This window comes from Loxodonta africana, chromosome 7 (assembly GCF_030014295.1).
Source record: "Loxodonta africana isolate mLoxAfr1 chromosome 7, mLoxAfr1.hap2, whole genome shotgun sequence".
Taxonomy (NCBI): domain Eukaryota; kingdom Metazoa; phylum Chordata; class Mammalia; order Proboscidea; family Elephantidae; genus Loxodonta; species Loxodonta africana.
In genome coordinates, this window is record NC_087348.1 from 12,528,345 (window position 1) to 12,543,058 (window position 14,714).

General features: G+C 40.5%; 1 protein-coding gene across 1 annotated transcript; it reads right to left on the reverse strand.

The window, feature by feature from the left end:
- Positions 1–2,697: 2,697 nt before the first annotated feature.
- Positions 2,698–7,942, reverse strand: SCGB2A1 (secretoglobin family 2A member 1). Its single transcript, XM_023559788.2, has 2 exons — positions 7,048–7,942; positions 2,698–3,005 (listed from the first exon to the last, which is right to left on the reverse strand). The coding sequence occupies exons 1-2, from the start codon at positions 7,100–7,102 to the stop codon at positions 2,698–2,700; spliced, it is 363 nt and encodes a 120-aa protein (XP_023415556.1). The 5' UTR covers positions 7,103–7,942.
- Between the last annotated feature and the right edge of the window lie 6,772 nt (positions 7,943–14,714).

Sequence of the window (14,714 nt, forward strand, 5' to 3'; positions counted from 1 at the left end):
ATAATTTTAAGGAGGCACCAAAGTACACAGTAATCAAAATAAATCATTTTTTAATGCAATGCTTTTTTAAAAAATTAAAATTAATGCAAAATATCTATGATGAACAAATGTCCAAATTTTACATCAGGACAGGATCCACCCCTACATTTGCAGGTCTCACCACACTTGCCTCGCTCTGCTCTTGGCCCTTTACACTTGGGTATGATACAGGGAGAGGAGAGGGAGGACTAGCCGGGAGAGCAAGGCTCGTTGTGAAGATCTAGACAGTAGTGGAAGCAGGGACTCTGAGCTTGACCAGACCACAAGAACATAAGTGCCTGAGGACTTCAGAAGTAGTGACTTGGGCTAGGAGTCCCTGGGTGGAGCAAAAGGTTAAGCGAAGTGGGATGCAGACCCCAAATTCTCATAAAAAGACCATACTTAATGGTCTGACTGAGACTAGAGGAATCCCGGCGGCCATGCTCCCCAGACCTTCTGTTGGCACAGGACAGGAACCATCCCCGAAAATAACTCATCAGACATGAAAGGGACTGGTCAGCGGGTGGGAGAGAGATACTGATGAAGAGTGAGCTAATTATATTAGGTGGACGCTTGAGAGTGTGTTGGCAGCTCTTGTCTGGAGGGGGGATGGGAGGATAGAGAGAGAGGGAAGCTGGCAAAATTGTCACGAAAGGAGAGACTGAAACGGCTGACTCAACAGGGGAAGAGCAGGTGGGAGTACGGAGTAAGATGTATGTAAACTTATATGTGACAGACTGATTGGATTTGTAAACGTTCACTTGAAGCTTAATAAAAGTTAATAAAAAAAAAAGTAAAAAAAAAAAAAGGTTAAGCGATTGGCTGACAAAGATTGGCGGTTCAAGCCCACCAAGAGGCACCTTGGAAGAAACGCCTGGCAATCTACTTTTGAAAGGTTGCAACCTTGAAAACTCTATGGAGTACAGTTCTACTCTAAACACATGGGGTCATCATGAGTCAGAATTGACTCAATGGCAACCGGTTTGGTTTTGGGTTTTGGCTTGGGGAGATGGTAAACAGGAGGGGAATAAAGCACATTTCCAGAGAGAGAACTAACATTTGGGCTTCAGATGGTAAGGAAGAACGTGTTTCTCATCTGCGTGTGCGTGTGCGTGTGCATGTACGTGTGTGCACGCACACCTGTGTGCGATATGCGAGGACTTCTAAAGCCTCCATTTATTAGGAAAATACAAAGGAACTTTAGTTTTCTGCGATTAGTTTATTGAAATGGAAATGTCTTGGAGGTTTCAACAATCGTCTTGCAGTTTGTAGAGAAAGAGACAAAATAATACAAAGAAATGATGGGATTTATAGCAATTGGCAGGTTTTTTTTTTTTTTTTTTGTGACCGTACTCTGCAGTCCTTTGGGCCGAAGTCTTGTGGAAAGTTAATACAACTCACACCGAGTGCTGCTGTATATTATGTGCTGGAAAACAAAACCAGAGGCATCACTTAGATTTTTCAACTCTCTCTTATATGGTAAAATATTGAAACCCAGAAAACTTCCTCCTCTGGTTTTCCTGGTTTCTCCACAAACACTGAGAATCCAAGCAACTGAGAGCTGGATTTACCTAGTAATTTGGATTTACCTAGTAATTGAGAGCTGGAATTACCTAGTGATTTATTCTGTTTTTCATCAGACATTGATTGATGCCAAAGAAGTGTGGGTGATTTCAGACTTTGTCCCCACCAGGGACACCTTTAGCAATTTTTTTGTCCAATGTACTGTATTTATGACACTTGTCAATTTGAACTGTTTCTGAAATTACTTTTAAACACAGAATTGTACAAATCTCAGCTCATATAGACAAAAATGTGGAGTTTATGAGTTTCAGTATGCCCTTAAAACCAAGAAATACTGAAAACAACCCTCCACCATTATCTTTGGGGCCTTTAAAATATCAGAGCTCTCCGCTATGAATGATGAGTCTAATCTGAGCGTGTACTGAAAAAATATCAAATTTTAATGAAAAAAGATCCCGTCATCCTAAATGGCAGATGATGCTTACTTTTATCCTTATGCTTTCTGGTATAGTTTTAAATTTTCTACCATAGAATGCTTGAATAGAATATTAAGATATTTAATAAATACTAGGAAAAGCCTTCAATCAACATGTACTTACAGTCCTCATTTCTAAAACTATAGACTTTTTTGTTTTAAACAATTCCAATCCACATGGTGGGTTCATACCCGTGTCATTTCATGGGGTGGTTAATTTAATTCAATGATCCATAATTTTTAATCATTGATGCTACCAAATCTGTATTGCTTAGAATTGCATTTTAACATCTTTTAATTTGAGGTATTATAGACTCCTGACCAAATGGTATTTTCTGAATTCAGTTTAAAAATTCTTAAGAACACTTTTACTGTTTGTTTTGTGGAGAAAGAAACCTTTCTCTGCTGATCTCTGCTATAAGTGAGGGGCCTCAGGGAATCAGATGTTTGTTTCTCTTGATAGAAAGTGTGTGTGTGTGTGTGTGTGTGTGTGAGTGTGTGTGTGTGTGTATGCTGGGAAGCTGAGGGGATAGGTAAGCCTTTTCCTGTGCTTTTTCTCTCTCTCTCTTTTGCCTTTTCTTGTTTATCGTTCAATGAAGAATCCACAAAGTGAAATGCAAGTCAGACTTGGAACCTTGGATTGCTTACTTGATGTCAAAGTTATTAGACTCACTGTAAAATTAAATCAACAGATATAAAAACTTCAGTTCACCAGTTGCTCTGATTAGAGACAAAATTAGAGTCTGCGTGTCCCTTGTCAGTGCTTTTAAAAAGCACAAGGAAGAAACAGAAATTACCATCATCATTCTGATTTTGTCTGCGTTTTCCTTGGTCTGCTTGAGAAAACATTGCTTAAATTCATCTATGGCTTCTTTAGAAGCATCATCCCCCAATGTGAACTCTTCAAGAGCTTCTTGGAGTTCAGCTTCTGACACTTCAGGATTGATTAGCATTTCAATCCCATCCTCAAGAAGCTGGCACCCAGAACCTAGGAAGAAAACATCAGAAAATGGGCTCATTGCCAGGGGTATGCATTCTTTTGGGGGTTTATCGATGATATTTGGCATCTCCTTATATCCCAGTAGAACCTAGATTCAGGAAGATTATGATATATGGTCTAGAGTTCTGAATTCTCAGGAAGACTCCTCCTCCCCAGAGAGTAAACTCAGGGTCTGGGGTGTCCTTGAAGCCAGGTGACTCCTGCCTTTCCCCTCTCCAGCTTAGAAACCCAAACATCATGCAATCTTGGTCAAGAGTACCCTCAAGAAATGAGATGCTCTTACTTGTTGCAACATCTTAAACATTTAATCTTTCCTTGTTCAATGTCATGCAAGGCTTCACTCAAATAACTCAGCATCAGTCAGGGTTTCCAAGTATTGTAGATGTAATGGATCTAGAAGTTGTTCATTAGATCTGTTGACTCTAACTATTGTCTGCAACAACAAAGAGCATAAAAAATTCTTGTTCGTAGTGTGAACTGATGTGGCCACATCTGTGCTGTAGGGGAAGGGCGAGTGGACGTGGATTCAGGAGAGCTGCGTTTGACTGTTGGCTCTACCGTTTTCTATTTAGTTGACTTTGGGTTGGCTTTTTTTGAAGATAACACATTTTTTACCTGTCTGCACCTATTTTTCACCATGTGTCTGTCAGTTTGTTCTACTATGGTGACTTGCCTGTTGCTGTGATACTGGGAGCTTTGCCACCAATATTCAAATACCAGCAGGGTCACCTGTGGCGGACAGGTTTCAGTGGAGCTTCCAGACTAAGACAGATTAAAAAAAAAAATTAGGAAGAAGGAAATGGCAGTCTACTTCTGAAAAAACTGGCCAGCAAAAACCTTATGAATAAAAAAAAAAAAAAATAGCAGTGGAAAATTGTCTGATGTAATGCCGGAAGATGAGTCTCTCCAGTTGGAAGGCACTCAAAATACGACTGGAGAAGAGCTACCTCCTCAAAGTGGAGTTAACCTTAATGATGTGCACGGAGTCAAGCTTTTGGGACTATCATTTGCTGATGTGGCACAACTCAAAATGAGAAGAAACTGCTGCAAAAATCCATTACTTATCAGAATGTGGGACGTACAAAGTATGAATCTAGGAAAATTGAAAATTGTCAAAAATGAAATGGAATGCATAAAACATCAATACCCTAGGCATTAGTGAGCTGAAAGGGACTGGTATTGGCCATTTTAAATCAGACGATTATATGGTCTACTATGCCAGAAATGACCAAATGTAGAGGAATGGCATAACATTCATCTTCCAAAAGAATGTTTCAAGATCTATTCTGTCCTGTCCAAAAGCAGGATGAGAAAGCAGGAAGAGGCAGGAAGTGGTCAAATGGACCTGGGGAACCTGGCATGGAAGGGGGGAGTGTGCTGTCACGTTGTGAGAATTCCAACTAATGTCACAAAACAGTACATGTATAAATTTTTGTATGAGAAATTAACTTGAGCTGTAAACTTTCACCTAAACCACAATAAAAAACAGCCAAAAAATAAAAAACCTTTTAGGAAGAGCACTGCTAGTGTTAACATTTTCTTGATCCTTGTTGCCTGCCACAGTAGTATCTTCAATCTGTTGTTTCCTCACAAGAATCTTTTCAAAGCACTTGTTCATTTTGTGAGACTAGGTTAATTAAAACCACAGTATATAATCCATATGTCCATTTGACCAGGCATGTACAAGTTGTAGTTTGTCACAATACCCTGAAAACAAATGATGGACTGAAGATGCCACTAGCCCCCACTCCCCACTAGGGTCAAGGTACCTCATGATGACACCTGAGGTACCTGACATGACACCTGATGCCTGATAGGTAGACCATTGTCCATCCAGATATTAAATATTTGTAAAGCTTAAAAAAAAAAAAAAGATCTATTCTGAAGTACAATGCTGTCAGTGATAGGATAATATCCATACACCTACAAGGAAGACCAGTTAATAAAACTATTATTCAAATTTGTGCACCAGCTACTAAGGCCAAAGATGAGGAAATTGAAGATTTTTATCAACTTTTGCAGTCTGAAATTGATCAAACGTGCAATTCAAGATGCATTGATAATTATTGGTGATTGAAATGCGGAAGTTGGAAATGGAGAAGAAGGATTGGTAGTTGGAAAATATGGCCTTGGTGATAGAAAGGATACTGGAGATTGCATGATAGAATTTTGCAAGATCAACGATTTCTTCACTGCAAATAACTTTTTTCAACAACATAAACAGCAACTACACATGTGGACCTCACCAGACAGAATACACAGAAATCAAATTGACTACATGTATGGAAACAGACCATGGAAAAGCTCAAAATCATCAGTCAGAACAAGGTCAGGCACTGACTGTGAAATAGACAATCAATTGCTCCTATGCGAGATCAAGATGAAGCTGAAGAAAATTAAAACAAGTCCACAAGAGCCAAAACACAACCTTAAGTATATCCCATCTGAATTTAGAGACCACATCAAGAATAGATTTGACGCATCGAAGAGTAATGACAGAAGACCAAAAGAATTGCTGGACAATATGAAGACAAACAGGCATCAAAATTGGAGGAAGACTCATTAACAACCTGCGTTACACAGATAAACACAACCTTGCTTGCTGAAAGTGAAGAAGACTTAAAGCAGTTGCTGATGAAGATCAAAGACTACAGCCTTCAATATGGATTACATCTCAACATAAAAAAACAAAACTTCTCACAACTGGGCCAATAAGCAATATCAAGATAAAAGGAGAAAAGACTGAAGTTGTCAAGGACTTCATTTTACTTGAAACCACAATGAATGCCCATGAAAGCAGCAGTCAAGAAATCAAAGAACGTATTGCGTTGGGCAAATCTGCTGCAAAAGACCTCTTTAAAGAATTAAAATGCAAAAGTGTCACTTTAAGAACTAAGGTGGGCCTGATCCAAGCCACGGTGTTTTCAATTGCCTCATACACATATGAAAGCTAGAAGAACAAACAAACCTCTCTTGGAAGAAGTACACTCAGAATGCTCCTTAGAAGCAAGGATGTGAGACTTTTTCTCAGATATTTTGGACTTGTAATCAGGAGGGAACAGTACCTGGGGAAAGAAATCACGTTTGGCAATGTACAGGGTGAGAGAAAAAGAGGAAGATCTTCGACAAGATGGATTTACACAGTGGCTGCAACAATGGGATCAGACATAACAATGATTGTGAAGATGGCAAAGGACTCTGCACTGTTTCGTTCTCTTGCATAGAGGGTCGCTATGAGGCAGAACCGACTCAAAGGCACCTAAGAACAACAACAAGCACCTATTTTGCCGGGAGTCAGCATGGGCTCACCGGCAACTAAAAACAAGAAGCACCTCTTTGGGGAGCAAATGAGGTAGAGTATGTGAAAGAGCTTAGTAAGTTGTAAAAACACACTACATATGTGAAGTCTTATTGATGACCAGCTTCTGCTGCCAGGGCTTTTTCCTCCTCTGAATCTTCATTGCTAGAAGGATACTCTAAGGGTGTGAGATCTCTTCCCCAGTCAGTGTTGAAAGCAGGAACTAGGAGCCAAAAGACACGTAAAAAGGGCTGAGCCCACTCTCTGAATATTTGTCAAGTGGACCTCACTTGATGTTGGTTCCTGGACCACACGCTGCTGCCTGAGCCTTCTCTCCTGGGAGGTTTCCTTCCACATTTAAGGAGGCTCCATGAGTTCCTCTTTGAAGAAATCCATCTGAATGTAAACGTCATGCAACCATCAGATCCTATCTTTTTTGCCCCACTGAAATATCTAATTCAGATTTCACCCTGGTTTTCACAGTACCTGTGACCATAGGGTGACAACCTGAGTGACAACAAGACAAGCTACATGCAGCTCCATTTCAGAGGCAAAGCTCCTGAGGGAACCACATCTTTGATTCTCTAGATTCTCTAGAAATAATGGGTCTAGTATATCCAGACCCTTTGTAGTGGGCCTGACCAGAAATGGGGCATGGGAGTTGAAGGTCTTCCACAGAGACCCAGGCAACAGCCCTTTGCCCAAACTCTGCCCTCCCTCCACAGTACTCACCTGCATAGCAATAAAGGGGGAGAGCAACCAGCATGAGGACCGTCACCAGCCTCATGGTTGATGTGGCTGTTGCTGGCCGTTCAGCCTTATGTACAGCAGTCAAGAACTCACTTTGGCAGTGAACACCCAGAACTCCTCTATTTATTCTCCCAGTAGTTGCCTTAATCCTTCCCAGGAAGGGGTCACAAGATCAATTTGGCATTGAACCAGGAAACAACAAAGAGGAAGACCAACAAGAACCCAGCCAGCCAGTGCTCCGTTTGTAGAAAACCAAGGAGACAGTGACTTTGGGACCCAAGACAATTTGGGGACTTCGATAATGACATAGGGCTTTAGGTGTTGTTGTCATTATTGTTGGTTTTATTATTATTGTTTCCATCATCCTCATCAACTCCTTATTGTTTTCCTCTTCCTTCCTTTTCAGGTGCAAAACTTCTTTATAACCTCTGATCTAAACAGCATCTGGGCTAAGTGCCATACCTCAAATCTCCTCAAGGAGGTAGGCTTCCCTAATCCATAAACATCCCTTTTACTGTAGGATACTTTAACTTTTAGGGGAAAACCTTCATGACATCTAAACTCCACCTAAAATTTTCTGTATTGTTTTTATTTTTTACAAAGAATGTCTCGCTTAATTAACTTCACAGAGTCCCTCTATTGTAAATCTACGAATTAAGTTTCTTTTAGTTCTTTGTCAGCTTTTTAGTATTTGTCTTCCTCTAATTCAAAGGATGATGTGAATAACCAAACCCGTTGCCGTTGAGTCTATTCCGACTCGTAGCAGCACTATAGGACAGAGTAGAACTGCCCCATAGGGTTTCCAAGGAGCACCTGGTGGATTTGAACTGCAGACCTTTTAGTTAGCAGCTGTAGTTCTTCATAACTAGGCCGCCAGGATTTCTGATGTGAATAAATAGAGTGATTTATTGCTATAGAAAGGAAGTGCTCAATGGTGGAATGGTAATGGGATTTGAGCTCAAGCAAATGTGGAGCTGAATTCTTGATATAACCTCTAGTCACAAAGTATCCTTGGACAACTTATATTGCTTATGTCTCTAATCTTTATTTCCTTCATTTGTAAAATGACAACATGCTGGGCTTTTGTAAAGATTGTAGGTGCTCTATGTAAAGAACTTATCACATGGACTGTTGCTGCTGTTGTGTGTTGTCAAGTCAATTCTGGCCCATAGTGATCCTATATGACAGGGTAGAACTGCTCCCATAGGGTTCCTTATGCTGTAATCTTTTCAGGAGCAGATCACCAGGTCTGTTGGTGGGTTAGAACTGCCGACATTTTTGTTAGCAGGTGAGCACTTAACCATTGCATCACCGGGACTCCTTATCACATGATCTATCATATGGTAATCTTGAATGATGAAACTTTTCATCCATCCATCTATCTATCCATTCATCCATCCCTCCATTCATTCATTCTCCAACAAATGCCTATTGAGCGTCTTCTATGATCAAGGTCCTGTGCCAAGTGCTATTGATTCACTTGTAAGAACATGTAGGAACATGGTAGACTAGGTCCTTCTTCTTGTGGCGCTTACTTTCTAAAGAAGGAGGCAACAACAAGCCTACAAATAAGTGGGTAATATTGGAAAGTGGTAAGTGCTAAGGGACAACACAGTAACCTCAAAAGCAAAGTGATGTGACAGAGAGTGTCTAGAGAGGGGTGCTTGCTAAGGAGGTCTAGGAGAGCCCCTTGGAGGAGGTGCCACTTCAGTTGGGACTGGATGAGCTGATAGCAATATCCAAGGCAAGATCCGGGAAGAGTGTTCTAGGCAGACGGAATAGCAAGTACTCGGGCACTGAGGGCACACGGTGTTTGGCAAGGTCAAGAAGACAAGGAAAGAGCAGGTAGAGCAAAGCAAGAGAGCAAGAGGACATCCTTGTATGATAGAAAACCCACTCTGATGGGTTCTCTAGAGGAACAAAACCAGAGAAGTGTACGTGTATATTTACCTGACACCCCTCCCCCTTAAAGTAAGGACAATAGAGATAAGAAAACAAAATTGGATCAGGTAAAAAAAAGGAATGGATGACAGAACTAGAGAGGTAAGTCAATTTTAATTACCCGTGAATGTAATATTTGCTCTCTGGGCTATTGGGACATCTTTTTTCCCATCATTCAGCTGGATCATAAGTTGCCAAGAAAAATCTGACTTAGGAAGAGGCTAGAAACAGAGAAGAAGGATGTCTACTCATGTGTGTGCTTTCATGCAGTTGTACATGGAGGTTATCCTTTATTCCAAAGTCAAATAAAGGGCCTTGGTAATGAAATGACTGTTTCCTTGCACAGGACTTAATGGGGCTCTGTCTTGTCCCCAGTCATTACTGAGCAGCCCTGTCACCTGCTGGGATGCAAGCTTCATCAGGGGTTTCTTACTCATTAAAAAAAAAAACAAAAAACCCAACTTCATGATCACCAAACCCAGCACTAAGATTGTTGTATGTACTTTACCCTCCATAAATCTGATGGTGATCATTTTCTGCTGAATAAAAAAAACAGTAACTCAGCCCAGAAAAGGCTGGTTTGCAAGTGAGCATTCAAGATAGAAATAGGAGAACCACAAAGGTCAAAATATTTTGGCCCAATTTTTTTCTCTTCTCAAAAGAGAATTCTACATAAGTCATGAAATTTAAGTTCAGAAAGTAGAGGAGTCGATGTTCTGCAGTATTTGTGTTGTTGTTAGGTACTGTTGAGTTGACTCTGACTCATAGTGACCCCATGTGATAGAGTAGAACTGCCCTATAGAGTTTTCTTGCCTATAATCTTCACGGAAGGAGATGGCGAAGACACTGGGTGGGTTTGCACTGCCAACCTTTTCGGTTAGCAGTTGAGCACCTAACTGATTCTGGCACCACGGCTTCTTACTGAGCACCTACCATGACAAAGGACCACCTGGGTGATGCAAATGGCAGTTAATGCACATTCTGTGAACTGAAAGGTTGGAGTTTAGCATCCAGAGGAACATTAGAAGAAAAGCCTGGCAATCTATTTCTGAACAATTGTTGTTGTTGTTAGTTGCTGTTGAATTGGTTCCGACTCATAGTGACCCTATGCACAACAGAACGAAACATTGTCCGGTCCTGCGCCATCCTTACAATCATTGTTATGCTTGAGCTCATGCTTGCAGCCACTGTGTCAATCCACCTTGTTGAGGGTCTTCCTCTTTTCCACTGACCCTGTACTCTACCAACCATGATGTCCTTCTCCAGGGACTGAACCCTCCTGACAACATGTCCAAAATATGTAAGACGCAGTCTCGCCATCCTTGCCTCTAAGGAGCTTTCTGGCCACACTTCTTCCGAGACAGATTTGTTCTTTCTTTTGGCAGTTCATGGTATATTCAATATTCTTCGCCAACACCACAATTCAAAGGCGTCAACTCTTCTTTGGTCTTCCTTATTCATTGTCCAGCTTTCACATGCGTACGATGTGATGGAAAATACCATGGCTTGGGTCAGGCACCCCTTAGTCTTCAGGGTGACATCTTTGCTCTTCAGCACTTTGAAGAGGTCCTTTGCAGCAGATTTGCCCAATGCAATGCGTCTTTTGATTTCTTGACTCCTGCTTCCGTGGCTGTTGATTGTGGATCCAAGTAAAATGAAATCCTTGACAACTTCAATCTTTTCTCCGTTTATCATGATGTTGCTCATTGGTCCAGTTGTGAGGATTTTTGTTTTCTTTATGTTGAGGTGTAATCCATACTGAGGGCTGTGGTCTTTGATCTTCATTAGTAAGTGCTCTAAGTCCTCTTCACTTTCAGCAAGGAAGGTTGTGTCATCTGCATAACGCAGGTTGTTAATGAGTCTTCCTCCAATCCTGATGCACCGTTCTTCTTAATATAGTCCATATTCTCGTATTATTTGCTCAGCATACACAGTTAATAGGTATGGTGAAAAAATATAACCCTGATGCACACCTTTTCCGACTTTAAACCAATCAGTATCCCCTGTGAGAAGAAACAGTTACAAACATCCATTAATAATTGGAATGTGGAATGTACGAAGTATGAATCTAGGAAAATTGGAAATCATCAAAAATGAAATGGAACGCATAAACATCAAAATCCTAGGCATTAGTGAGCTGAAATGGACTGGTATTGGCCATTTTGAATCGGACAATTATATAGTCTACTATGCTGGGAATGACAACTTGAAGAGGAATAGTGTTGCATTCATCATCACAAAGAACGTTTCAAGATCTATCCTGAAGTACAATGCTGTCAGTGATAGGATAATATCCATGTGCCTACAAGGAAGACCAGTTAATATGACTATTATTCAAATTTACGCACCAAGCACTAGGGCCAAAGATGAAGAAATAGAAGAGTTTTATCAGCTGCTACAGTCTGAAATTGATGGAATGTGCAATCAAGATGCACTGATAATTACTGGAGATTGGAATTCAAAAGTTGGAAACAAAGAAGAAGGATTAGTAGTTGGAAAATATGGCCTTGGTGATAGAAACAATGCTGGAGATCGAATGATAGAATTTTGAAAGACCAACAACTTCTTCCTTGCAAATACCTTCTTTCACCAACATAAACGGCAACTATACACGTGGACCTCACCAGATGGAACACACAGAAATCAAATTGACTACATCTGTGGAAACAGAGATGATGGAAAAGCTCAATATTATCAGTCAGAACAAGGCCGGGGCCGACTGTGGAACAGACCATCAATTGCTCATATGCAAGTTCAAGCTGAAACTGAAGAAAATCAGAGCAAGTCCACAAGAGCCAAAATATGACCTTGAGTATATCCCACCTGAATTTAGAGACCATCTGAAGAATAGATTTGACACATTGAACACTAGTGACCAAAGATCAGATGAGTTGTGGAATGACATCAAGGACATCATTCTTGAAGAAAGCAAGAGGTCACTGAAAAGAGAGGAAAGAAAGAAAAGATCAAGATGGATGTCAGAGGAGACTCTGAAACTTGCTCTTGAGCATCGAGCAGCTAAAGCAAAAGGAAGAATTGATGAAGTAAAAGAACTGAACAGAAGATTTCAGAGGGTGTCCTGAGAAGACAAAGTAAAGTATTACAATGACATGTGCAAAGAGCTGGAGATGGAAAACCAAAAGGGAAGAACACGCTTGGCATTTCTCAAGCTGAAAGAACTGAAGAAAAAATTCAAGTCTCGAGTTGCAATAGTGAAGGATTCCATGGGGAAAATACTATACGAAGCAGGAAGCATCAGAAGAAGATGCTTTATACCAAAAAGAATTAGTCTATGTTCAACCATTTCAAGAGGTGGCATATGATCAGGAACTGATGGTACTGAAGAAAGAAGTCCAAGCTGCTCTGAAGGCATTGGTGAAAAACAAGGCTTCAGGAATTGATAGAATATCAATTGAGATGTTTCAACAAACAGATGCAGCGCTGGAGGTGCTCACTGGTCTATGCCGAGAAATATGGGAGACAGCTTCCTGGCCAACTGACTGGAAGAGGTCCATATTTATGCCTATTTCCAAGAAAGGTGACCTAACTGAATGCAGAAAGTATAGAACAATATGATTAATATCACACACAAGCAAAATTTTGCTGAAGATCATTCAAAAACAGCTACAGCAGTATATTGACAGGGAACTGCCAGAAATTCAGGCCGGTTTCAGAAGAGGACGTGGAACCAGGAATATGATTGCTGATGTCAGATGGATCCTGGTTGAAAGCAGAGAATACCAGAAAAGATGTTTATCCTGTGTTTCATTGACTATGCAAAGGCATTTGACTGTGTGGATCGTAACAAACTATGGATAACATTGCGAATTGTTCTGAAAAATTAGCCATTGAAAACTCTATGGAGCACAGTTCTATAATTCTATTCTGACATACATGGCATTGTCATGAGTCAGAGTCGATTTGATGGCACTTTTTTTTAAGTCTGTTTTATGACAAAGCATGGTGCAAAGATAAATCCTTTATAGATTCTACGCTGAATCAACTGGAGGAAATACAAGGTAGGAAATACAAGGTGGGGAGGAAAAATTAGGTATGAGCTTACAAAAGGTGTCATTTGGCCTGGTTTCAGGCTCAGAGAAGACATCAGACTGGGACATGTGAACTTGATTTAGCACATGGATGGCCTTGCCATACTTAATACAAGGAATAGTGTGTGAGTACCTCTTCTCAGTGCTTTTACACAGAAAAGACTAGAAAAAAAAGTTATTTTGACATTATTTTTTGTTTCTAATTTTAAGTTAATAGTTTTTTTTTTTTAGTATTAATCTAAAGGAGCCCTGGTTGTGCAGTGGTTAAGCACTTGGCTGCTAACCAAAAGGTCGGCAGTTGAAACCCATCCAGAGCCTCCAAAGGAGAAAAACCTGGCCATCTGCTCTGTGAGAGTACATGCTAGAAAACCCTTTGAGGTAATTCTACTGTGTCACATATGGGGTCAATAAGAGTCAGTACCTACTCTATAGCACCTAACAACAATAACAATGCTATGAATTTGTTCCCAGTTGCTAAGGGCAAGATATCCCACATGTCCTTATTTTAACTCATTCTGTAAATCTAGTTCAACCCCTCACCTACAAGAGTTGATGGGGATGAATGTCAGTTTTCATACTGTGAATCCTCTCCAATTCACTCTTTTTTCTCTCTTTTTTGTTTAAATTGTGCTTTAGGTGAAAGTTTCCAATTCACTCCTGAGCTGGGGCATCACATAGGCAAATGCCTGCTGCAACTCTTAGTCCAAGTGTCTCTCATATGACAAAAGCATTCCATCTTCTCCCTACCCTCTCGAACAGCTCCTCTCTTGGTTCCTCTCCTTCTGGTAGTATTCCTGTCCGCATTGTACAGGGTCATCAATAAGGACTCTAATTTTCTAGCTTTCTGCATTTAGGCAGTTACCAGGTACCCTCGAATTTTTTTACTACATTGCCTTTTGGATCAAATCCCTCTTTCCAACTGTTCTCATGAACAGTATCATTTTATACCTCCCCTTTTATGGAACTGGTCTTGCAAATCCCTTCTATGTACTGTGCCATATTTATCTTCCCAGAACCTGGCTTCGATTTGTTATTTACTTATTTTAAAATGTTCAATAAAATTTAATGGCAAACAATTCTACATTCCTTACTATATGACAGGCACTGTTGTGAACCTGTTTCAATCTTCACAGCAACAACCCTTTGTCTAGGGTTGTTGTTGTTGTTAGGTACCTATGATTCGGTTCTGACTCATAGCGACCGTATGTACAACAGAACAAAACATTGCCCTGTCCTGTGCCATCCTTAAAATCGTTGCCATGCTTGAGCCCATTGTTGCAGCCACTGTGTCAATTCATCTCTTTGAGGGTCTTCCTCTTTTTCTCTGACCCTCTACTTTACCAAGTACTATGTCCTTGTCCAGGGACTGTTCCCTTCTGATAACATGTCCAAAGTCTGTGACATGAAGTCTCGACATCCTTACTTCTAAGGAGCATTCGGGGTGTACTTCTTCCAGGACAGATTGGTTCTTTCTCCCAACAGTCCATGGTATAGTCAATATTCTTCACCAAAATGATAATTCGAAGACATCAATTAATCTTTGGTCTTCCCCCTTTATTCCTTTCATAGTCAATAAAACATAGGTAAACATGTTTCTGATAGACTCTGCTTTTGGCCAAGGTCCTTCTGACATCAGAAAAGGTATGTGGGAGAATATAT